Source organism: Nomascus leucogenys, chromosome 5, assembly GCF_006542625.1.
Source record: "Nomascus leucogenys isolate Asia chromosome 5, Asia_NLE_v1, whole genome shotgun sequence".
NCBI lineage: Eukaryota > Metazoa > Chordata > Mammalia > Primates > Hylobatidae > Nomascus > Nomascus leucogenys.
This window is the reverse complement of record NC_044385.1, coordinates 12,867,392-12,892,046: the sequence shown is the minus strand read 5'-3', so window position 1 is coordinate 12,892,046 and position 24,655 is coordinate 12,867,392. Positions and strand designations below refer to the sequence as shown.

General features: G+C 39.7%; 1 protein-coding gene across 4 annotated transcripts in view; it reads right to left on the bottom strand.

Annotated features, from left to right (window-relative positions):
- ARID4B (AT-rich interaction domain 4B) overlaps positions 1-24,655 on the bottom strand; it is a 165,267-nt gene that overhangs the window by 89,734 nt on the left and 50,878 nt on the right. For all 4 annotated transcript variants that reach the window (XM_003267277.4, XM_003267278.3, XM_030812652.1 and 1 more), the window contains exons 3-4: positions 4,149-4,259; positions 403-468 (exon numbers count right to left, since the gene is read on the bottom strand). In XM_003267277.4, the coding sequence (XP_003267325.1) occupies positions 403-468; positions 4,149-4,259 (177 nt within the window). The remainder of the gene's footprint in view (positions 1-402; positions 469-4,148; positions 4,260-24,655) is intronic.

The following is a 24,655-nucleotide window of genomic DNA, read 5'->3' as shown; positions in this document are numbered from 1 at the left end:
TCATTTTAGTAATGGAAATACGGTGGATTAAGTAAATAAATGTAGTCAATGCTTCTTTGATACTCATTTTATTTCTGAATAAACTGGTTTTAGTACCATATCAAGTATTATTTAATATTAAATCTTTTTTTTAAAAGACAGCATCTCATGCTGTCCCCAAGTGCAGTGTGCACAATCATAACTTATTGCAACCTTGAACTCCTGGCCTCAAGCTATCCTCCTGCCTCAGCCTCCTTAGTTGCTGAAATTAAGTCTATTTTTTCTATTAGTCTTTTTAGAGAAAATTACATATTGAGTTTATCAAATCAATAACAAAAGAGCCAATGAATTAAAATAAAATTACCAAGTATGATTATTTTTTCCCAAACAACCATTAGAATTAACAATGAATACATGAATTACCTTTAGTGGGCCCTTTATGTGGTCATCCTGAACTTCCACTGTTGAAGAATCATGTCTAAATGTCACCTAGAGATTATAAGTTTAATTAGCCACCAAAAATAAACCAAGCAACACAAGCTCATCAATGCACCAATTATTCATTTGTATTAAAAGAAATATAAAATAATAGCTGTCTAGTTTATACAACATCCCAATCCCTAAGTAGATTAACTAAAAAATTATTTACAGACAACTGTCCAGACCATATCTCAGTTTTCAAAAATAAAAGTAATCAATGATAGCACATCTAAAGTACTAGATGTTCCATATGTCATTCTTTTTTTTTTTTTTTTTAACTTTTTTCTTTTTTTGATACACAGTCTCACTCTGTCGCCCAGGTTGGAGTGCAGTAGCGCAATCTTGGCTCACTGCAACCTCCACTTCAGGGTTCAAGTGATTCTCCCACCTCGGCCTTTCAAGTAGCTAGGATTACAGGCACCTACCACCAGGCTGACTAATTTTTGTATTTCTAATAGAGACGGGGTTTCACCAAGTTGGCCAGGCTGGTCTCAAACTCCTAACCTCAAGTGATCCGCCCGCCTTGACCTACCAGAGTGCTGGGATTACAGGTGTGAGTCACCATGCCCAGTCCCACATATCATCCTTTATTTCAATACTATCAGTTATTAATTTAGTTGTAAAATTGCTTTTCCTAAAAAATGAGAACGATGTGGGGATTTTAGGCTATTAGGTATTATATCATTTTGTGAAAGCCTACCTTAATAATAAACAGTAGCAGCAAACACTTAACTGAGATCTGAGCATCAGTCTCTAGTACCAAACATTTAATCTTCACGACAACCCTATTAGGTAGGTATGACTGTTCCCATTTTTTTTTTTTTTTTTTTTTTTTGAGACGGAGTCTCGCTCTGTCACCCAGGCTGGAGTGCAGTGGCGCAATCTCGGCTCACTGCAAGCTCCGCCTCCCGGGTTCACGCCATTCCACGCCCGCCTAATTTTTTTATATTTTTAGTAGAGACAGGGTTTCACCATGGTCTCGATCTCCTGACCTCGTGATCCGCCTGCCTCGGCCTCCCAAAGTGCTGGGATTACAAGCGTGAGCCACCGCGCCCGGCCTGTTCCCATTTTGTTGATAAGAAAACTGAGAAACAGGCCAGGTGTGGTGGCTCATCCCTGTAATCCCAGCACTTTGGAAGGCCGAGGCAGGTGGACCACATGAGATCAGGAGATGGGACCAGCCTGGTTAACATGGTGAATCCCCGTCTCTACTAAAAATACAAAAATTAGCCGGGCATGGTGGTGCACGCCTGTTAATCCCAGCTACTCCGGAGGCTGAGGCAGGAGAATCACTTGAACCAGGGAGGTGGAGGTTGCAGTGAGCTGAGATTGCGTCACTGCACTCCAGCCTGGGGGACAGAGCGAGACTCCGTCTCAAAAACAAAACAAAACAAAACAAAAAACAGAAAGTGTAAGTACCTGGTCCAAGTTTACAGAGCTAGATATGGTGGAGCTGATATTTAAATGTAGGCAGTCTAGTTCCAGAACTTTACTGTGCTCTATATCATTACAGAAATCAGAGAATGGGAAACCAGATGTGAAAAGAGTAAGTTAAAATAATGAGTTCAAATTTAAATATTTAATTAGCTGGTGAAAAACAAGATAGCTTCCACTACTCAGTATAGAAAACAGTTGTTTTCTCTATACAAGGGAAAAGAGTTTTTATAGGGATTGAATCATTAACATGGTCTTTATCAGGTATATGTGATAATTATTTTAGGTAACAGGCAGGCTCACTCAAAAACCAGCTATGAAAGGAGATGCCTTATACCCACAGCATCCCAGGCATTTCTGTGTCATATATTAGCACACTTTTTATTTAAATCACGTGTTTAGGTATCTGTGCCCTTTACTTAAACTATAAGCTACTTACAGATGGGGACTAGGTCTTAACACTAGAGTTTCACCTTTAGATAGGGCTTAGCACATAGTAAATGTTCAACAAATGGAAACAGGTAGTGAAAACATATCAACAAATTTGTTAAAAATATATTAACTTTGAATCATAAACAAATTAGACATGTTAAAAAATATATCCCTATATCTACTGACAAAATCACTCAATTAAAAACAATTTCTTTTTCCTTGTGTATGTGTTTTAATGGACATCACCTCCACAGAAACAAACTTTTAGGGCAGCCAAAAAAATTAAAAATAAGCTTTAGATATTCATTACTTATAAGGCACAAGGTACTCTGTGCTATCAATAGAGGCAGTAGAGTCCAGTAAGAGTTTTGTTCCTTTCGTTTACAGCAAGAAATGGCAGGACTGCTACATGTCATTTTCCTAGTTCATTCATTACACAGGACATGTGTAGCTAAGGATGCAAGTTGGGGCTTAAATCCAGCCTTTGCTTTGTGGGCCAAAGCATGGGTCCTGGAGTGACACAACTCCTGTCCAAAGAGAATGTCTTTTCCAACTGGCACAAACTTGCTATCTGCATGCCAAGCGCTGCTAAGGAGGCTTTCCACCAGGAGGGAGGGCTTTTGTCTACTTCACACAAAGGTGATACATGTGCTACCAGTAGTCCTGAAAAAGTACAAACACTGATAAAAGGCTTTCTCTTCCTCTACAGGATAGTACTGGCAAAAAACAGTGCTTGGGGAATACCAGTGTGTGAAGCCAGAACAGGAAATGCACACTATAAAAGCACCAACCACCAGGCAGGTGGAAACTGAAGGTAGGGTGGGGCCAAGACTAGCCCCCTACCAGTTTGTAGTTAATTTAAAGGCCTTATCACAATGATTCCTAACCAGGAGTGCAAATTAGAATCACCCAGGTAGCTTTTTCAACACATCCATGCATAAGGAATGTAGGAACAGTAAAAGCTCCAGAAGAGACTGATACCCTACATAGAAGTACAACACCTCTACAGTCTATGTAATTGGTGAAATAAAAACCAATGGTTTAAAAGGTATCTGTTAATCTAGATTATAAATTCCTTGAGGACAGATCAGGTCAATCTCATCCTAATATCCCCATCCTCCTTCCCACCTAAAACTTCCCTGCAAAACGTTTGTCACTCAATAAATTATTGACAAATGAATAAATGTCTATATTCAAGTTCCCTTGTCTGTCTGGTATTTTTCAATGCTGATAATTTATTAAAATGGAAGCAATTACATTCCTTTTTCTATATTAAGACAAAACTCAAGTACTTTAGAAAGATGTTTCAAGAAAGGCAGAGCATAAGGAGTCAACAACTAGATGTACCTTATTTCACTGTTATCTAAGGCACCATCAATTACAAGTCACATTCTAATTTCATGGCTGAAATAGAGGGGGTGATGCCTTAAAATTGATGAACTATGGTAATTCCAATTCTGCCATGAATTTGGCATAATGGCCTTGGAGAAATCACTAACCCTCTCCGAGCCTCATTTTTCTTGTAATAAAATAAAGCAATTAAACTAGATGACTTCTAAGTTCCTTTCCAGCTCTAAAACACTATACAAACAATAAGACGTCTATAGTGAAATGGCATTCAAAATACCAACTGTGATAATCTAATTTCTTTCCAATTATAATACTTTTAAAATAAGAAAAAATGCTTTGTTTTGAGGTATTTTTACAACCTTCACTCCTAGAAACTTCTTTTGCAGAAAAATAATTCTTAAATACACTCACCAAATAAAAGTTTAAATATCAAATGCTGAACATATAATTTATAAAATCTATAAATACTGTACCTTGACTTTGACAAGTCTTTTTGCTGTCTTGATTTTGGCTTCACAAAAGGCTCCTCTGTATTTAGCACTCACATCAGTGCCCACTGTCAAATAGGGAGGCTCATCAAGGGCCTAAAAATGCAAAGAAATATAATCAGATTTAAACTCTCTAATTCTTTCCTACAATCAGACCTCAGAATAGTGAGCCTAATCTTGTTAAGCTATAACAGTTATAAATGTGAAATGTATGTTAACAAGACCAATCTATAAAATACTATAAATTTAAAAACAAGTAAAATGTTTATTGTAAAGACTATTTAAATGTACATCACATAAAATACAAAGGTATCTTATTTCCCTTAAATACATATGGTCCATGATATGAATTAGCTCACTCACAAGTATACCCCTCCAGTCACTCATTCATTCAAATATTTATTTATTCTATGACCACTTACAAGAAAAGGGTCCACTGGCCAGAAGGCAGATCTTTAAAGCTCAAATTCTGGGGTGGGGGGGAAATCTTCTAATATTTAGGCTCTATCTTGGCAGTCACCCAAATTCAGAATAGCTCTGTTATATCTCTATCTAGAAAAGTTTAAGGTAGTTTAGTGTAGTGCCTGGTGTGGTGGCTCCTGCCTATAATCCCAGAACTTTGGAAGGCCAAGGCTAGAGGATCACTTGAGCCCAGGAGTTTGAGACCACCCCGAGCAACATAGGGAAAACTCAACTCTACAAAATAAAAAAATAAAAATTGGCTGGATGTGGTGCCATGCGCCTGTACTCCTAGCTACTTGGGAGACTGAAGTGGGAGGACTGCTTGAGCCCAAGAGGTCGAGACTGGAGTGAACTGTGATCGTGCCACTGAACTCTAGCCTGGGCCACAGAGTGAGACCCTGTCTCAAAAAAGCAAACAAAAAATAATGTAGTATAGCATATAAGGGAGAAAAGTTAGTATATTTAAACTACTAGTGAAAACTATATGAAGAAATTCATCTGGAAAGTCTCAAAACTTTGAAGCCAAAATATCTTAAATGCTTAAATAGGAGGGGTTCGCTGGATATTTACTCTTCTACCTTAACTAATATTTGTATTTCCTCAGTTGTGATTTAGTTTTTACTCTTGTCACCCAGGCTGGAGTGCAGTGGTGCGATCTCGGCTCACTGCAAGCTCCACCTCCCAGGTTCCCGCCATTCTCCTGCCTCAGCCTCTCCGAGTAGCTGCGACTACAGGCGCCCGCCACCACGCCCGGCTAATTTTTTGAATTTTTAGTAGGGATGGGGTTTCACCATGGTCTCGATCTCCTGACCTCGTGATCCGCCTGCCTCGGCCTCCCAAAGTGCTGGGATTACAGGCGTGAGCCACCGCGCCTGGCCTGTGATTTAGTTTTTAATAGCTGCTCTCACGTTTTACATTCAGGTACATTTCTACATCTTTATTTCTAAGAAGTTCTTCTGCTTATATTAATTCCATAGCCAAAGGAAAATCATGTAAAGTAGCTTTTTCCAGAGTGCTTTATAAAAAGTACTAACATCCCAGGACGTTCCACCAAAAGGAAAGGAGGCAAGAGTTGGGGGAAATTCAATATACTGAATGAATTACTTCTCGGCCTCAACTTTGGAGATTCATAAATGTAAGCTAAAAGATCTGAGAAACCCTATAATAGAGAAAATGATTACATTTTAACTCAACATTTCCCAATCTATTTGTCCAAAGAACCCTTTCTTTTCTATTGACATCTATTAACATCCTACAGAAATTCCATAGAATATAAAGTGAGAAATGCTGTTACGAGTATAAATAATGAAAGAATAATTTCATTTAGATTTTAAAATAAATTCTCCCCTAAAAGTTGTAGCTATCATACAGAGTAATCTATTTCCCAAAGAAAAAGGGAAAAAAACGATATTCTAGTGCTATAACAGAAGTGCCCACAATTATATCAGACCTCCATAACGGCCACCTGCTTCACATTCCATGTATTTCATAAAAAGTAAACTCAAACCATATCAGTTATACAATTTTTAAAATCAACTTAGGAAAATGCCTATTCATCAGTTCATTTATACCATAATAGGAATATACCCTCGCAGAAAGATAATCATTTCTGCACTAATACTTTCTAATGTTTTTATATTATTAACTACAACTTGATAACTTTACATTGCTGTTGTGCCTAGTGAATAAATGCATTTCTACTTTACCTACCTGTCTTAGGTCTCTTAAAATATCATTTTCCCTGGCCAAAATTATGGTTACATTCCAGGCATACTAGTGGCTTTATTTAAGCAATAATATGAAAAGGGTCTCACAGCACTTTGCTCCAAAATCATAAAAATGGCCACGCATTGTGGCTCACACCTGTAATCCCAGCAATTTGGGAGGCCGAAGCAGGACTGCCTGAGCCCAGGAGTTCAAGATCAGCCCAAGCAACATAGCAAGATCCTATCTCAATTATTAAAAAAAAAAAAAATGTATCATAAGGATGGGAATATAATGTACAGCACAAGTGATAATGAATGTGTTTGTTAATTTAACTGTGGTAATCATAAAATGTATATCAATTCATCATGTTGCACATAATGAATATGTTCAAGCTTTACTCATCAATTTAATATTTTTTAAAGTGTTTTAAAAAGAGAAAAACAATTTAAGGAAATTTCAGTTCACTTTGTGGTTCAACTGGTACTGGGTATTACCGCTATAAAAACCCAAATGGTAGGGCAGTCTTCACGACCACAGGCTCATAACTTTCCACAATTTGCAACCTCCTCTATTAACACATTCTGCCATACTAGCCAGTAAAATTTTATTTTCAGAGACAAACAGTATAGTTAAAAGTAAATTAAAATTGATGAGGAAACCAAAATTATGAAACATAGAAGAGAATACATCAACTAAAAGTTGCATATTTGTACCTACTGAGGAACATATAAAAGTTTAGGAATTGATACACTTTTAAATTTTTAATAGATAATTCTGAACAAAAGTAGGGTATAGAATAGTAACATCTTTAGACTATTAGTATTCAGAAACCCATTTGCGTATTCTTTTTATTAACATTCACAGACACTAGCAACATTTCAACTACAGCAAACTGCAGATTTGCTTATTGGGCAAATTTATTAAAGCTGAATTTGAGAAAGGGGACTCCCCCCGCCCCCAAATTAAGCCCTTCTCACATCTTCAACAATATAAAAATCCGTGTTGATGGGAGAAGGGTATTAATTACTTCACATTATTGTGGGGCAAATTATTCTTTTGAAGGGCAATATTTTCTTTCCTTCATGCTAGAACACATGAAAAGGAATTACAAGGCATATAAAGAAAATGCCTTTAGAAAGACTTGCAGAGGGAGGGCTGGGCGTGGGGCTCACACCTGTAATCCCACCACTTTGGGAGGCCGAGGCAGGCGGATCACAAGGTCAGGAGATCGAAACCATCCTGGCTAACACGGTGATACCCCGTCTCTACTAAAAAAAAAAAAAAAAAAAAAAAATATTGCTGGGCGTGGTGGCAGGCACCTGTAGTCCTAGCTACTCAGAAGGCTGAGGCAGGAGAATGGTGTGAACCTGGGAGGCGGAGCTTGCAGTGAGCCAAGATCATGCCACTGCACTCCCGCCTGGGTGACAGAGCGAGACTCCATCTCAAAAAAAAAAAAAAAAAAGACTTGCAGAAGGAAACCAAAGTCTAATAAAAGCTGCTAAAACTGAAACAGTTTTATGAGAGCAGTGTTAATTTGTTAGAAAGAGCACAGAAAAAGCAGTGATCTGTGTTCTGATCTTACTGCTACCACCTCTATTTATTATACATCATCTTAGGTAAGTTACTTTTCTGTTCCTAAATTCTCATTTAGCACAATAATTTGAATCTTACACATAATTGTTTAGCAAGCCTATATCAAAGCATTGGCATTACAAAAGTGGTCAGAATGGGAAGTTTTGAGACATATATAATCATCTAGAATGAAACTGTCAAACTATTTTTAAATGCCAACCAAAATATGAATGAGACTTTACACAGAAACCCAAATTAAATCCATAACTGAGGTGGTCAGATTTGAGTATGTAATTTTAGCTGGGCATAAGGTATCACTCTATCATTAGTTTAACATGAGGTAATGGAACAGACTGATTAATAGCACAGGCTTTCAAAGCACAGAGGCAAGGTCCTAATCCAAGCTCTACTCCTTACACCAACTAGATGAGTTTTTGTAGGCTACTGAACCTCTCTAAGCTTCAGCTGCCACATCAAAAAAACAGGGTCAATATTAGAAAGCACTACATTGTGATGTCTGAAGTAGTCAGCTAGAAAGTTATAATTAATATTATGAAACACTCGATGTGGACAAACAAGTCATTTTATCAACAGAAATTCAGATTTGGTTCCCTCCCTTATTTCTTCTTAATATTCGAGGGGCAAAACCACATTTTGGCTGGGCAAGGTGTCTCATGCCTGTAACCCCAGCACTTTGGGAGGCCAAGGCGGGTGGATTACCTGAAGGTCAGGAGTTCGAGACCAGCCTGGCCAACATGGTGAAACCCCGTCTCTACTTAAAATATAAAAAATTAGATGGGCGTGGTGGCGGGCGCCTGTAATCCCGGCTACACAGGAGGCTGAGGCAGAAGAATCGCTTGATCTCAGGAGATGGAGGTTGCAGTGAGCCGAGATCATGCCATTGCACTCCAGCCTGGGCAACAAGAGTGAAACTTCATCTCAAAAAAAAAAAAAAAAAAAAAAAAAATTTAGGCTGGGCACAGTGGCTCATGCCTATAATCCCAGCACTTTGGGAGGCTGAGGCAGGTGGATCACGAGGTCAGGTATTCGAGACCAGCCGGCCAACGTGGTGAAAACCACCTCTCTACTAAAAATACAAAACATTAGCCGGGCGTGGTGGCGGGTGCCTGTAATCCCAGCTACTCGGGAGGCTGAAGCAGGAGAATCACTTGAACCTGGGAGGTAGAGGTTGCAGTGAGTCAAGATTGTGCCACTGCACTCCAGCCCAGGCGACAGTGTGAGACTCCGTTTCAAAAAAAAGTCAGTATAATACAATAATTAAGAGTATAGGTTCCCAAGCCAAGCACAGTGGCTCACACCTGTAATCCCAGCACTTTAGGAGGCCTAAGTGGGCGGACTGCTTGAGCCCAGGAGTTCAAAACCAGACTGGGCAACATGGCAAAACCCTGTTTCTACTAAAAATACAAAAATTAGCCAAGCATGGTAGCACCTGCTTGTAGTCCCAGCTATCAGGGAGGCTAAGGTGGGAGGACCACTTGAGCCTGAGAGGCTGAGGTTGCAGTGAGTAGAGATCGCGCCATTGCACTCCAGCCTGGGCGACACTGAGACCTTGTCTCAAAAAAAAAAAAGAAAAGAAAAGGGTATATGTTCCTAAACTAGATGCCTAGGTTCAAATCTATCCCTTAGTAGTGAGGTGACCTTGGGCTAAGCCACTTAGCTAAGTGCCTCAGCATACAATAACAGTTCTGTCACAAGGATGAGGAGTAAGATGGTACACATAAAATGCTTAGAAGAGGGCCCAGCACACATTGCCAAATAAAGGCTATTATTTTTACTTTACAACCTGGGAGGCAATTGTTTTTTTAAAAAAATGTTTAAGTCTATATACAAATGGGTTAAGTCATAAAAAAATTCCCACATAGAGCAGATGCCAATGTAATTGTGTATATACATGGGGAAGAGGGGTTCCTTTAAAATATTTTCTCCCTTAATCAATCCAGACATGAAGTAATCATGTTGAATTCTAGCGGCAAGAGAATCTTAAATCTTTGTAGGGATGCTCCATAACAAAGTGTATCACGACCCCTTAGTGTACCAAGATTGCACCAGTATTTTGAGGCTAATTTACTTTGGTCCAATTTAGAGACATACAAAGGATTATGTCGGCAGGTTAACTAAGATTCATTTGACCAACACCAACCCTGATAAATATGCATGTCTATCTATACGTAGCCAGAAAAAAACACTCTTGCCTTTTCTTTTTGCTCTGCTTCTCTAATTCTGATCAATAGTATGGATCATCTCAGAGGCTAAAATAAGATGTTTTTATGTAGCACCTCCATGCCAAAAAGGAAATTAAACTACTAAATTACCATCCCTTTGTTGAGCAAACAGAACAGTTTTCTGGTTGTCAAGGCAACAGCTACCTCACAGTTTTCCAGCATGGCTTAAATAATTATTTTCCTAGCCAGTCTACGAAATGTCCTAACTGGCACCTAAAAACCACTGAATTCCATGGGAACACTAAAAAGCATAAGCAATTTTAAAATTAGCTATTAGTGGATAATAATCCTTCAAGATGCCAAAATGCCAAGGAAGCACAGAAGCGCACAAATGAATCAACAGTAATCTCTAATATGTCTCTGGGCTGCAGCACATCAAATACATAAATTAAGTTTTAGAAAGACAATAGTTAAATCAAATCTTCAAATGGCTGGCTAACATGGACACTGACTAGGAAATATTCAATTATTCGAGATGTTTTTTAAAAAGCAAAACATGCTAGATGACATTTTATTGAGGTAGTTTATTTTAAGAAGTAAGGGATTCAAATTGGTTACAGTGTCAATGTAGCCAGAAGAATGAGAAAACAAGAGTATTAAATTTGATCATAAAAACCATCAGTAGGCTGGGTGCAATGGCTTACGCCTACAATCCCAGCACTTCGGGAGCCCGAGGTGTGTGGATTGTTTGAGCTCAGGAGTTCAAAACCAGCCTGGGTAACAGGGTGAAACCCCGTCTCTAACAGAAATACAAAAATTAGCCAGGCATAGTGGCATGCATGTATGGTCCCAACTACTAAGGAGGCTGAGGTGGGAGGATCGCTAGAGCTCAGGAAATGGAGGCTGCAGTGAGCCATGATTGCAACACGGCACTCCCAGCCGGGTTGATAGAGCAAGGCTCTGTCAAAAAACAAAACAAAACAAAACAAAACAAAACACCATCATTAATAAATGTACTTAAACACAAAACATGTGACAATGAATCTATGAAAACAGCCTGTTTTATATATAACAATCCCAATGAACTATTAAAAAAATGGAGACAATTCCAAAAGATGAATGAACAAAATATACTCGCATTTATATACCAAACGGTGTACCATTTAAAAACCAAGCTTAAAATACACAATTTGGTGGGGGGGAATATTAAAAAAATGAATACATCGAGGAAATGAAGAAAACCATGGCCAGGCGTGGTGGCTCATGAGGTCAGGAGATCGAGACCATCCTGGCTAACACGGTGAAACCCCGTCTCTACTAAAAATACAAAAAATTAGCCGGGTGTGGTGGTGGGCGCCTGTAGGCCCAGCTACTAGGGAGGCTGAGGCAGGAGAATGGCATGAACCTGGGAGGTGGAGCTTGCAGTGAGCCGAGATCGAGTCACTGCGCTCCAGCCTGGGCGAAAGAGCAAGACTCCGTCTCAAAAAAAAAAAAAAGAAAAGAAAACCATGCAATATAACTTCAAAACATTCTTTGAGGCCATTTCTTCTCTCCCTTTTCGTGTAGCACTAAGGACATGGATTTGTGAAGGGTTAAGGGTTGAAGAGGCACAAGGACAGAAGCTGAATATACAAGGCAGTGAAGAGGAGGCCTGGGGGAACTACACGGACGTACAGTCCTGTGGCTGAGGACATGGGTGAGAGCTGAATAGGGACAGAGGAGATGAGCTGCAAGGCTGGAAGATCCATTACCCGGACCAAATAAGTAAATGGACTAATCAAATAAGTAAATACACTGAATATAGTGGGGGCATGTTTTTCACTCCAAAGAAGTTAAAATGGAAGGAAGGGAGCAGACTACAAAGAAGTCTAAATATTGGACTGGAATTGGAAATTTGGTTTGAATTCATGGTTGTATTTTTTATATATATATATATATATATCATGGTTGTATTTTATATATATATATATCATGGTTGTATTTTATATATATATATATATATATATATATATATATATATACACACACACACACACACACACACACACACACGGAAAAATAAACAAGTACTTACAGGTGTGCGTGTGTGTCCCCTTATTTTCCTAGCTCTGTCCAAAAAGAAAGTACTAAGAGCAACCAATAGACAGCCTAGTAACAACAACAACAAACAGCAATAGCCTACATCTTGATTTATTTCTTTTTTTTTTTTAATTGAGATGGAGTCTTGCTCTGTCCCCCAGGCTGGAGTGCAATAGTGTGATATCGGCTCACTGCAACCTCTGCCTCCCAGGTTCAAGCAATTCTCCTGCCCCAGCCTCCCAGGTAGCTGGGATTACAGGTGCTCACCACCATGCCCAGCTAATTAGTAGAGACGGGATTTCACCATGTTGGTCAGGCTGGTCTCAAACTCCCGACCTCGTGACCCACCCACCTCAGCCCACATCTTCATTTCTAAATAACTCTCTCCATTAAAAGGAATTAGGATCCTTAGAAAAATGGTTGATTTCAAAGCTGGACAGAGAAAAGCACAAGAATCTGAAACATCTTGTGTCAGAAAGTAAAGAAATGGTGGGACTAATGATAGGGACATTTCAAGGGACACAGGAAGCATCTTGAAGGGGTTTTCCTCTTACTGGCCAAATGGGGGAAAGTTTGAGCATTAAAATAAATATTATTTGTGCTATTATCTCCTTAGGGATATATATGTATGTCAAACTGATCAACTTAAGACCTGTGTATTCCACAGTAAATTAATTATATCTCACTTTAAAAAGTTGATAACAAATTACAATGCATTCAGTAAAAATGAAATCCATGAGTCCATACTGACAAGAATGAATGAATGAATGTTTTAAAATGTAGAAAAAATAAAGCTTTTCCTTATACCAAAATGTTAATAACTGCAACAGAACTGATACAGAATCAACGTTTGGCAACCATCATAAAGGTGGCTGATTCAGAGAGCTATAAAAAGATGCTAAGCTGACAGGTGGTTTGATGAACAGAATATTCACATCATCTTTGAATACTACTGAATTATTTTTAGTGGTGTAATTGTGTGACGTTTTGCACTGTAGTATCAAAAGAGCAACCTTTCTGTGGCATATCTGCCAAGAGTAACTGGAAATGAGAAAAAGTAGACAGACCGAAGTTGAAGTTATTCTGTTCTATTTATTAGGAATTACACACTGGAGTACAATGGGGTGAAGAACATTGTGTTTTAAGCTTGCTCTTAAAAAGTCTGAAGATAATGATAATGAGTACATACATATGTATACATATGTGTGTACAATACATACATATGTGTATATATATACAGATATATATACACATATACAAATCTGTGTATACATATCTCTCTGTGTATACACACACACAGAGAAAAAGATAAATTAAATATAAAGCAAATGACATCGCATGTTAACAATTGGCCAGTCTGGTGAAGGAGATTACATGAACTATTTATACAGCAAATTTGGAATTATTTGAAAATAAATTATTTTGTAAAGTAATATATATTTATTGGGCATTTGCATATTTTTCTATTAATTATCTATTTATATTCTTTACCCATCTTTCTGAATTGCTCATTTTTGTTTTTGTTTTTTGTTTGTTTGTTTGTTTGTTTTGCTGGATTGTAAGAGTTACTGCATATTTTAAAACTCAACCCCAGCCGGGCGCGGTGCCTCACGCCTGTAATCACAGCGTTTTGGGAGGCCGAGGCGGACGGATCACAAGGTCAGGAGATCGAGACCATCTTGGCTAACACGGTGAAACCCCGTCTCTACTAAACATAACAAAAAAATTAGCCAGGCGTCGTGGCGGGCGCCTGTAGTCCCAGCCACTCAGGAAGCTGAGGCAGGAGAATGGTGTGAACCCAGGAGGCGGTGCTTGCAGTGAGCCGAGATCGTGCCACTGGACTCCAGCCCGGGCGACAGAGAGAGACTCCGACTCAAAAAAACAAAAAACAAAACAAAACAAAAAAACTCAACCCCTTCCCAAAACACGAAAATCTTTAGATGCTATCTATATTTCTTAATATTCTTCTTACGATTTTTTAAAGTTTATTTTTGGTTTTTTACATGGCCCCACTGTGTATCTTCTTAAAATTTAAGTTACTTTAGGAGACAAAACCACAAGTTATTTAGAAGTAAATTTTAGATCCACATCTAGTAACCAGAAGGATATCTGCATAGTCACAAATATTAACAGAAGAGTATCTGCATATTCCTGGAAATTTAAGTAACTCCAAAGAAATATTCTAACTAGAATTTTCTGCCTCGGCAAACAGGTGAGAGAGAAATCGGGAGAGACATTATTAAAAGCCTACTATATTTAAGGCACTGTTCTAAGTATCAAAAAAGCAAAGGAGCTTTCTCATGTAACACAGCCAATCCACTTTGCCTTGAGAAGAGGTTATTTGTCATCTTGCTAGTGAGGTCACAATCATATTCAAATGCAAATGAATCTTCTTTGGAGTAACAGCACTCTCAGAACATAAACTTTCATGATCTGGAAATTAGAGGAGCCTAGTGGAGGATTCAGGCAGTTCAAAATTCAGAATACAAAGAGAAACAGAAACTGGCATTGTTATGGTTTAATGTATCTGGGCATGTTAGTAATAACTACTGGCATGGATTAGAGGGCAGTAAGTAGAACATTTTTTAATATAACAAGTCACTAAAGACAGCATCTGGAGAACATTTAAAAGAGTTTGATTTAAAAAAAAAAAAATCCTTAAAATCCCTACTGGGCCAGTCCTGTAATCCCAGCACTTTGGGAGACAAGGCAGGAGGATCACTTGGGCCCAGGAGTTTGAGACGAGCCTGGGCAACACAGCGAGACTTCATCTCTACAAATAATTTTGAAAAATAAGCCAGAAGAGGTGGTGAACACTTATGGTCCCAGCTACTAAGGAGGCTGAGGTGGGAGAACTGCTTAAGCCCAGGAGGCTGTGGCTGCAGTGACTACATCACCGCACTCCAGCCTGGATGACCAAGCTAAAAAAATAATAGGTCGGATGCCGTGGCTCACGCCTGTAATCACAACACTTTGGAAGGCTGAGACCGGCGGATCATCTGCGGTCAGGAGTTTGAGTCCAGCCTGGCCAACATGGTGAAACCCAGTCTCTACTAAAAATACAAAAATTAGCCAGGCATGGTGGTAGGCACCTGTAATCCCAGCTACTTGGGAGGCTGAGGCAGGAGTATCACTTGGACTCGGGAGGCGGAGATTGCAGTGAGCTGAGTTTGCACCACTGCACTCCAGCCTGGGCAACAAAAGTGAAACTCTGTCTCAAAAAATAAAATAAAATAAATAATAATAATAATAATCCAGCCGGGCACAGTAGCTCCCAGCACTTTGGGAGGCCAAGGTGGGCAGATCACCTGAGGTAAGGAGTTTGAGACCAGCCTGACCAACATAGTGAAACCCTGTCTCTAATAAAAATAAAAGAATTAGCTCGCTGTGGTGGCAGGCACCTGTTATGCCAGCTACTCGGGGGTTGAGTCACGAGAATCACTTAAACCCAAGAGACGGAGATTGCAGTGAGCCAAGATCACGCCACTGCACTCCAGCCTGGGCAACAGAGCGAGACTCCGTCTCAAAAAATAATAATAATACTAAATAATAATAATATAATCCCCACCAACCAAGCTTTTAATCGTGTTTTATATCCTCAAGAATATGATTTTGAAAGAAGCCACCAACAAGAAACATCAATCTTTAATCACTTGAAAACCTATCAATTACTTGTCTAGTGACCAAAAGAAACTGACCCACACAACATGTATTAAACACTAAGTCACAAAATTCATTCTAGATTCAGAATACTACTGTAGTAAGCCCTTTGGTAACTTATGCTAAATACTCATTGATGTAACACTATATACTGACTTTCCTTTTCCCAAATATACAAACATTTTGTAAAAGTGACCATTTTATACCATATTTTAATGATTCTCATCTGTCCTCTAGACTGAGCTACTTAAGATAGAAATAGTGTCTTATTCACCTTTGAACGCCCTGGTCCTAGAATAGCACCTACATATAGAAGAAATTCATGAACTAATTGTAAACACAAAAAGATTAGACATTAGTTAAGCCCTGCTAAATGAGATTCCTCTTAAGTTGAGTATTATTTATATTTCAAAAATACCTTATATTGAGAAGCATATGAAGAGGTGAAAAAGCATGAGCTATGGAATCAATATCAGAGATCAAACTTTAGGTTCATAACTTACTAGCTACATCATCCTTGGGAAAAATTATTTAACTTATCTGAGCACAGCTCACATCTGTAAAGTGTAGTTTATCATACTAATAAAACATATGTTCACTTTTATATTATACATTTATTACATATTATAATTAAATATAAATTACATATTAAATACATACAATATCAATGTGACCTGTTACACATAAAATCACATGTAATAAGCACTCAATATAAATAAATGTCTGTATTAATTTGTTATTATTACCATTCTTTTTAAAGAAGATTTTGTACTTAACAATCAGATCATGCAGAAATTAGTGACAGAAGCAGTTCAAGAATAGGTATGAGCAGCTAAGCAGCTAAGCTTATGAGTATAGGACTACAGAGAAGAACGATAGGGGCATTGGTAGAAAATATCCACAAGTGGCAATTTTGTTTGGGTAGGCCAGGTGATTTTCCAGATACTCTAGAGAAATGTTTTCTGAAATCTCAAGTTCCTGGTAGTTATATTTACAGACTGGAGTGCAGTGGCGCAATCTTGGCCCACTGCAACCTCTGCCTCCCAGGTTCAAGTGATTCTCCTGCCTCAGCCTTCCAGGTAGCTCATACAGGTGTGCGCCACCCCACCCGGCTAATTTCGTGTGTGTGTATTTTTATAGAGACGAGGTTTCACCATGTTGGCCAGGCTGGTCTCGAACTCCTGACCTCAGATGATCCGCCCGCCCTGGCCTCCCAAAGTGCTAGGATTACAAGCATGAGCCACTGCACTCAGCCTACACAGCTGTTCTTAAACTTAAAAAAAGTAAATTCTCTCTCCCTTACAGAGATGATGATTTATTTTTATGTTACTGAAATTCATACAAACATAAAGCTACCATATTTCATCTATTATGTCATTAATTGTAAACCACACTTACCACTAAGAAAGAAAAAAAGCTGCCAATTAAACTACGATATACCATCAATTGACTGCTAAATGCATCCTGATTTCAGAAATGTTAAAATGTAGAAAATGTATACTTGTACCTGATAAAATGTAGTCATATAGTAGCTAAGAATTATTTATTCTTACAGAACTGTACAAGTATAAAACCAAATCTGCAAACTAAATTCCACAAACCAACAAAATCAATGAAATTCAAGTAAGAACATTAATTCAGTATGATGGATGATATTCTGCTACAACTACACACTCAAAACACAAATATCGCACAGACTATTTCGGAGTAGCATGCTTTTAATATTGAGCACAGTGTAATGAATCAATTCTCCCACCACTTTTCCCTACGTAAACTAGTACAAAACCTTTGCTGGAGAGATCAATGTTGCCTCATGAGGTAGGAACATACCACTTACTGTGAACTCCATCTCCGTTTTTTTTTTTTTTTTTTTTTTTTTGAGACAGAGTCTCGCTGTCGCCCAGGCTGGAGTGCAGTGGCGCAATCTCGGCTCACTGCAGGCTCTGCCCCCCGGGGTTCACGCCATTCTCCTGCCTCAGCCTCCCGAGTAGCAGGGACTACAGGCGCCCGCCACCTCGCCCGGCTAATTTTTTGTATTTTTAGTAGAGACGGGGTTTCACTGTTAGCCAGGATGGTCTCGATCTCCTGACCTCGTGATCCGCCCACCTCGGCCTCCCAACGTTGTTTTATAATTAAACCTGCAACTAGTGAAGTAATACTACTCACTATGAACACTGGTTGTAAAACATAAAAAGTAATGGCAGAAACTGAAATTATACTAGTTTGGTGCAAAACTAATTGCGGTCTTTGCCATTAAAAGTAATTGCAGGCCAGGCACAGTGGCTCACACCTGTAATCCCAGCACTTTGGGAGGCCAAGGCAGGTGGATCGCCTGAGCTCAGGAGTTCAAGACCACTCTGGGCAACATGGTGAAATACAAAAAAGTTACTAAAATACAAAAAAAAAAAAAAAAATTAGCTGGGCGTGGTGGTGGCTTGGGAGGCTGAGGCAGAGAGAATCACTTGAGCCCGGGAGGTGGAGGTTGCAGTGAGCTGAGATTACACCACTGCACTCCAGCCTGGGTGACAGTGAGACTCCGTCTCAAAAATAATAAATCAATAAATAAAAATAAAAGTAATTGCAAAACCACAATTACTTTTGCAGCAACCTAATAGTTCTATGCTATCCAGATGTACAAATGACCCAGAAAATGTTTATATTAAATCTTTTTAGCTCTCTGTATGAAATGAAATGGCAGAAACTCAAAATAAAACAATAATAAAGTATATACCTTTTGAATTTAGTGTCATTTGCGTGTATTACTTGATAAAAATAATCAATTAAAAAATGTAATTTTTTATTGTACACAGAGAACTTGCAAACTAGACCAAAGAGAATTTCGGAGAAGTCCAGTTTGATATACACTCATATAGAGGTAAAAGGATATAGAAGAATAAGGCCATAATTTGTGTAAAGAATATCTCAGCTCAGCTATGGCTATGATCTGCAACCTATTAGTTGACTGATTTTTACTCCCTGATTCTCAGTTTCTCCATTTCTAAAAAGAGAGTAAATAATACCTTCTGCCTTAAAAACACTTTATATATAAACGTTAAGTCTGTTGCAGACTTATCTTTGAATTATGATTATCATGTTCTAAATCAAATGCATACTAAAAACAGGCACAACAGTAAGAGTAGGAAAATCCAACACCAGGCCTAATTGTGTGTGTGTGTGTGTGTGTGTGTGCAGACCGCTCTACCTATTCAATGACTACGCACATATGAGGGACCCAACAAATCATATTTTAATAAATAAGGACAAACTATCTTACAAATGATCACATTTTTACAACAAAGAAGCCCACACAGCTTTACAAAGACTAACTCGCTAACATGACAAGTATCAATTACAAGTTATTTCTCTTAACAAAGAGATATGTTCTGGCAATATGCTTTGCCAACAAGTAATTCATTAGACTGGTAGCCACCTGATCCAAACTGGGCAGATCAGTTTTACTCTCCTAGGAAGTTAAAGGCAGGTTAACCAATTAGCCGGTAGAGAAAGGATGTGATGCAGCCTATGGTAGCCATTTTCTGGCATGCACAGGGAGAAGTAGAGAAAACCAGTCGGCTGAGAGGAAGTAAGAAACAAAACAGATGCAGAGGGGGAAAAAGTGCACATAAGAAACTGTGGGTTCTCTGAGTGACTGAATAGCTAGCCTTAGTTCCTGCTAGCTTTCCAACTGCCTCCTCAAGCCAAACTGGACTTCCCCTCTTTGGGTACCATGAGATACTCTGTATCCTTAAAATAGATTCTCTTTTCTGCGTTTCATCACCTGAAATGGGTCCTATTACCCATAAACAAAATAGCTTTAATTAAACCCATCAGATGCCTATTATCAAAATAGAAATAATATCAAATATATTTACAATTCCACAAACCTTAATTGAGCACCCACAATGTCCTGGGATATTCATAACTTACATCACATCTAGATAAATATTAAGCCAATTCCAGTTTAATTTTTAAGCTAAACTGTCAAAATACACAAAAATCCTGGGCTGGGCACAGTGGCTCACGCCTGTAATCCCAACACGCTGGAAGGCCAAGGTGGGATAACTGCTTGAGCCCAGGAGTTCAAGACCAGCCGGGACAACACGGCAAAACCTCATCTCTACAAAATATCAAAAACTTAGCCAGGCGTGGTAGCACACACCTGTGGCTCTTAGCTAGTGAGGGGGCTGAAGCAGAAGGATCACTTGAGCCTGAGGAGTGGAAGCTGCAGTAAGCTGTGATCACACCATTGCACTCCAGCATAGGTGACAGAGAGAGACTTTCAAAAAAAGAAAAAAAAATCCTTGACCAGTAACAAATAATGAAATGTGAACATACAAAGCAAAAAAAAAAAAAAAAAAACAGTTTTTTTTTTAAAAAGCTATTCAAGGTCATCAGATCATTATTATAACATTAGCAAACTAACGCTAATTAGTAGCATTAGCAAAGCTTAGTAAGATACAACCTCTGGCTATCAATTTTTAAAAATCAGCTTTTAAGCCCTTACCAGATGGGTCTGGCCCTACAATCTTATTAAAAATATATTTACACTTTTTAAAAAACAATAGTTTACATCTTCAACAGACCCTTACATTTCTACTCATATTTTTCAAAGTTATAAACTTCTTATCAAATAAAAAGAAAAAATAAAGCAAGAATACTAATTGTCATGGTGGTGCACATCTGTAGTCCTAGCTACTTGTGAAGCTGAGGCAGTAGGATTGCTTGAGCCCAGAAGTTCAAGGCTGTATTGAGCTATGATCACACCACTGCACTCCAGTCTGGGAGACACAGCAAGACCCTGTCTCTTTAAAAAAGGAAAGAAAGAAATTACAAGTTATTTCTCTTAAAAAAGAGATATGTTTGCCAGGCGCGGTGGCTCATGCCTATAATCCCAGCACTTTGGGAGGCCGAAGCAGGGGGGATCACCTGAAGTCAGGAGTTTGAGACCAGCCTGGCCAACATGGTGAAACCTCATCTCCACTAAAAATACAAAAAATTAGCTGGGAGTGGTAGCGGGTGCCTGTAATCCCAGCTACTCGAGAGGCTGAGACAGGAGAATCGCTTGAACCCAGGAGGTGGAGATTGCAGTGAGCCGAGATTGCGCACTGCAATCAAGCCTGGGTGATAGAGCAAAACACCATCTCAAAAAAAAAAAAAAAAAAAAAGATATGTTCTGGCAATATGCTTTTGCCAAGAAAAACCCTGAGCAACAAAGGAAGACATGTCTCTACCAAAAATAAAAAAATTATCTGGGTGCGGTGGCACACACCTATGGTCCCAACCATTCAGGGGGCTGAGGTGAGAAGATCACTCGAGCTCAGGAGGCTGAAGGTGCAACAAGCCATGATCGTGCCACTGCATTCCAGCTTGGGTGGCAGAGAGACACTCTGTCTCAAAAATTTAAAAAAGATTTTAGAGGCTGGGTGCAGTGTAATCCCAGCACTATGGGAGGCCGAGAAGGGCAGATCACCTGAGGTCATAAGTTCAAGACCAGCCTGACCAACATAGTGAAACCCAGTCTCTACTAAAAATACAAAATTAGCCGGGCATAGTGGCGCACGCCTGTAATCCCAGCTACTCGGGAGGCTGAGGCAAAAGAATCACTTGAACCCGGGAGGCGGAGGTCGCGCCATTGCACTCCAGCATAGGCAACAAGAGTAAAACTCCATCTCAAAAAAAAAAAAAAGATTGTAGAAATAAAATTTCAACTTTGTACATTAATCTATTAATCTACTATTCTTTTTTCACTAAACTGAATTTATAAGCTAAACAATTTACTTAAATACTAATTAACCATGGGGAGTGTGTGTGTGTGTGTGTGTGTGTGTGTGTGTGTATTTCACTATCATACAAAGTCAGATACTTGCAACAGTAATTTTGAAGAATGAAATCACTTGCAATAATACATCGTCCTTGCCGCCTATGCTGTCTCAATTTGTATTATAGTTCTATTGCTAAAACGGAAAGAACCTTCTGATACATCACATAAAAATAATCCACTTTTTATATTATAGGTTACTAGCCTATGACAAGATAAACAGTGATATTAAAAATAATGTAAATGAGACCATTTTTAATGCCTTACATTGCGTGCGTGTGTGTGTGTGTGTGTGTGTTTCATTGGTTTTGTTTTCTTTTACATTTTTCTCCTGAAGACCCTTCCCAGCATCTTTCAGGATTTTAATGGTGGCACCAAATGGCTTTTTCTTGGCCATTCCTTCCATACTACCTCACACTAAATGGAGATTCTGTTAGTTGCTGAGGATATCTATTCCAACTATTCACTTAGGACCATAAGAAACAATTTCAAGATGAGTGTAAAGAAACATATTTAAGTCAAAACTCTATCAAAATGCTATTTCCTGACTCTCCATATGCACCTACTCTTACTGGTAGGTCACAGTGGTATTCTTTTGAGTCACCAGTAATTAATGGTTAAGTCAGAGCCAATATCAGATTTTAAGACCTGAGTATTATTCCCCTATCCCACTGCACAGCTATTTAAGTAAATGTACACACACTAAGTATCATTAGCAAAGGCAAGTAGTAAGGGCCATGCTACATACAGGGGTATGTAACAGGCCTTCCAGGATACTCGGTCTTGCCTTCTTTCAATGGGCTCTCAGAACTAAACAGACTCAATTTCAAAGCATTCAATAGAATAGTTTATATTAGATTATCATCAGACCTGGAGTTTTAAAAAACTATACCAATCAAATAAGTTACTAGGTTACTTATCTACCTAGGGATCTCAATGCACGTGCAAACATTTTCAGAATTTCATTATCAAACATGCCCTCCTACCTAAATGTGTTAACCATGCCTACCTAGTCTCTGTTTTGCTGGAATTTTCTGATCCCCACTGAGATCATGAAAAACATTTCTATGGCATCCCCTCCTATAAGCATTCCCAGTGGGACAGAAAAGCCAATAAATCCCTTAAAATAGTCTAGCATTTCCCTTGCCAAGCCATTTTCCCTAAGAAAATGGTGAAGAGAGAATCTACTAGACTGTGATTACCCAAGGGAGATGATAAATTCCAGGTGATATGAGGAAGATTAACTGAGCACACACAAAAAATAGTGAACTGTTAATTTACTTATCTTAAAAACAGGTAAGAAATAAATTTTACTAATAAGTATTTCTTATGTTGATCTACAAGAGCAACACACCTTGTGAACACACACATCCTGAGGGAAAAGTGGCAGCTGCACAACACAGCAGGGTTGACAATGAAGTCTTCAATTGTCCTATCACTTTTGGCACACTGTATTTGGTATTCCTGTACATGGAAATTTTACAGATTACATTTTTCTTGTTTACATAAGTTTGTGGATTGTATTATAAACTAGAAAAGTGGTTCTCAAAGTATGCTCCCAGGACCAACAGCATTAGCAACATCTGAAAATTTGTTTTTTTGAGACAGGGTCTCACTCACTCTATCACCCAGGCTGGAGATCCTAACTCACTGCAGCCTCCACCTCCCAGGCTAAAGTGGTCCACGCACCTCAGCCTCCCAAAGTGCTGGAATTACAGCAAAGTGCATACGGTGCCCAGCCAACACCTGGAAATTTGTTAGAAATGCAAATTCCCAGGCACCACTCCAGACATTCCGAATTAGAAACTCTCCGGGAGAGAAACAGCATTTTGTGTCTTAACAAGCCCTCCGGGACACTCTGATGCACCCCCCACCCCCAGCAAGACTGAGAAACATTGACCTAGAGGTTATTCCTCTAGGTCTTAAGTAGATATTTGTAATAGATATGCTCAGCAACTAACAGAATCTCCATTTGGCTTCCTGAACCACGTAGTATCAGGTATTCTGGTAGGAATCAAAAACTGAAAGCCATTTTGGAAATTTCAGAAGTCATTGAAGACCTGAAAGATATCAGGATGATGATAATGAAAACAATGTAACATACGCACAAAATAAAATATGGCCATAAAAGCAGACCAATTTAAAATAATACATTATTTAAAAGTTGCTTTCAGAAGACTCCAGTGAAGAAATCAGCAATTGAGATAAAATAATCAATGCAAACAACTAAAGAATTAGTAAATAAAAAGCTAATCTTGCTTCCTTCCTTCCGTCCTTCCTTCCTTCCTTCCTTTCTTCTTTCCCTCTGTGGCCCAGGCTGCAATCTACTCAGCTCGCTGCTGCCCGCGCCGCGGACTGCCGCCGCACGCCACCGCCACCTGCTTTTTCTCGTTTGGCTGCAGGCGCGCAGTCGCCATGTTGGCCACGCTGCTCGCCAGCTCCTGACGCCGAGTGCTCTGCCCGCCTCAGCCTCCCAAGCCCCTGCCCGGCCACCGCCCCATCTGGGACGTGGGGAGCGCCTCTGCCCGGCCGCCCCGTCCGGGAAGAAGTGAGGAGCGCCTCTGCCCGGCCGCCCCGTCTGGGAAGAGGTGAGGGGTACCTCTGCCCGGCCGCCCCGTCTGGGAAGTGAGGAGCACCTCTGCCCGGCCGCCCCGTCTGGGAAGTGAGGAGCGCCTCTGCCCGGCCGCCCCGTCCGGGAAGAAGTGAGGAGCGCCTCTGCCCGGCCGCCCCGTCTGGGAAGAGGTGAGAGGTACCTCTGCCCGGCCGCCCCGTCTGGGAAGTGAGGAGCACCTCTGCCCGGCCGCCCCGTCTGGGAAGTGAGGAGCGCCTCTGCCCGGCCGCCCGTCTGGGAAGAAGTGAGGAGCGCCTCTGCCCGGCCGCCCCGTCTGGGAAGAAGTGAGGAGCGCCTCTGCCCGGCCGCCCCGTCTGGGAAGAAGTGAGGAGCGCCTCTGCCCGGCCCCCGTCTGGGAAGAAGTGAGGAGCGCCTCTGCCGGCCGCCGTGTCTGGGAAGT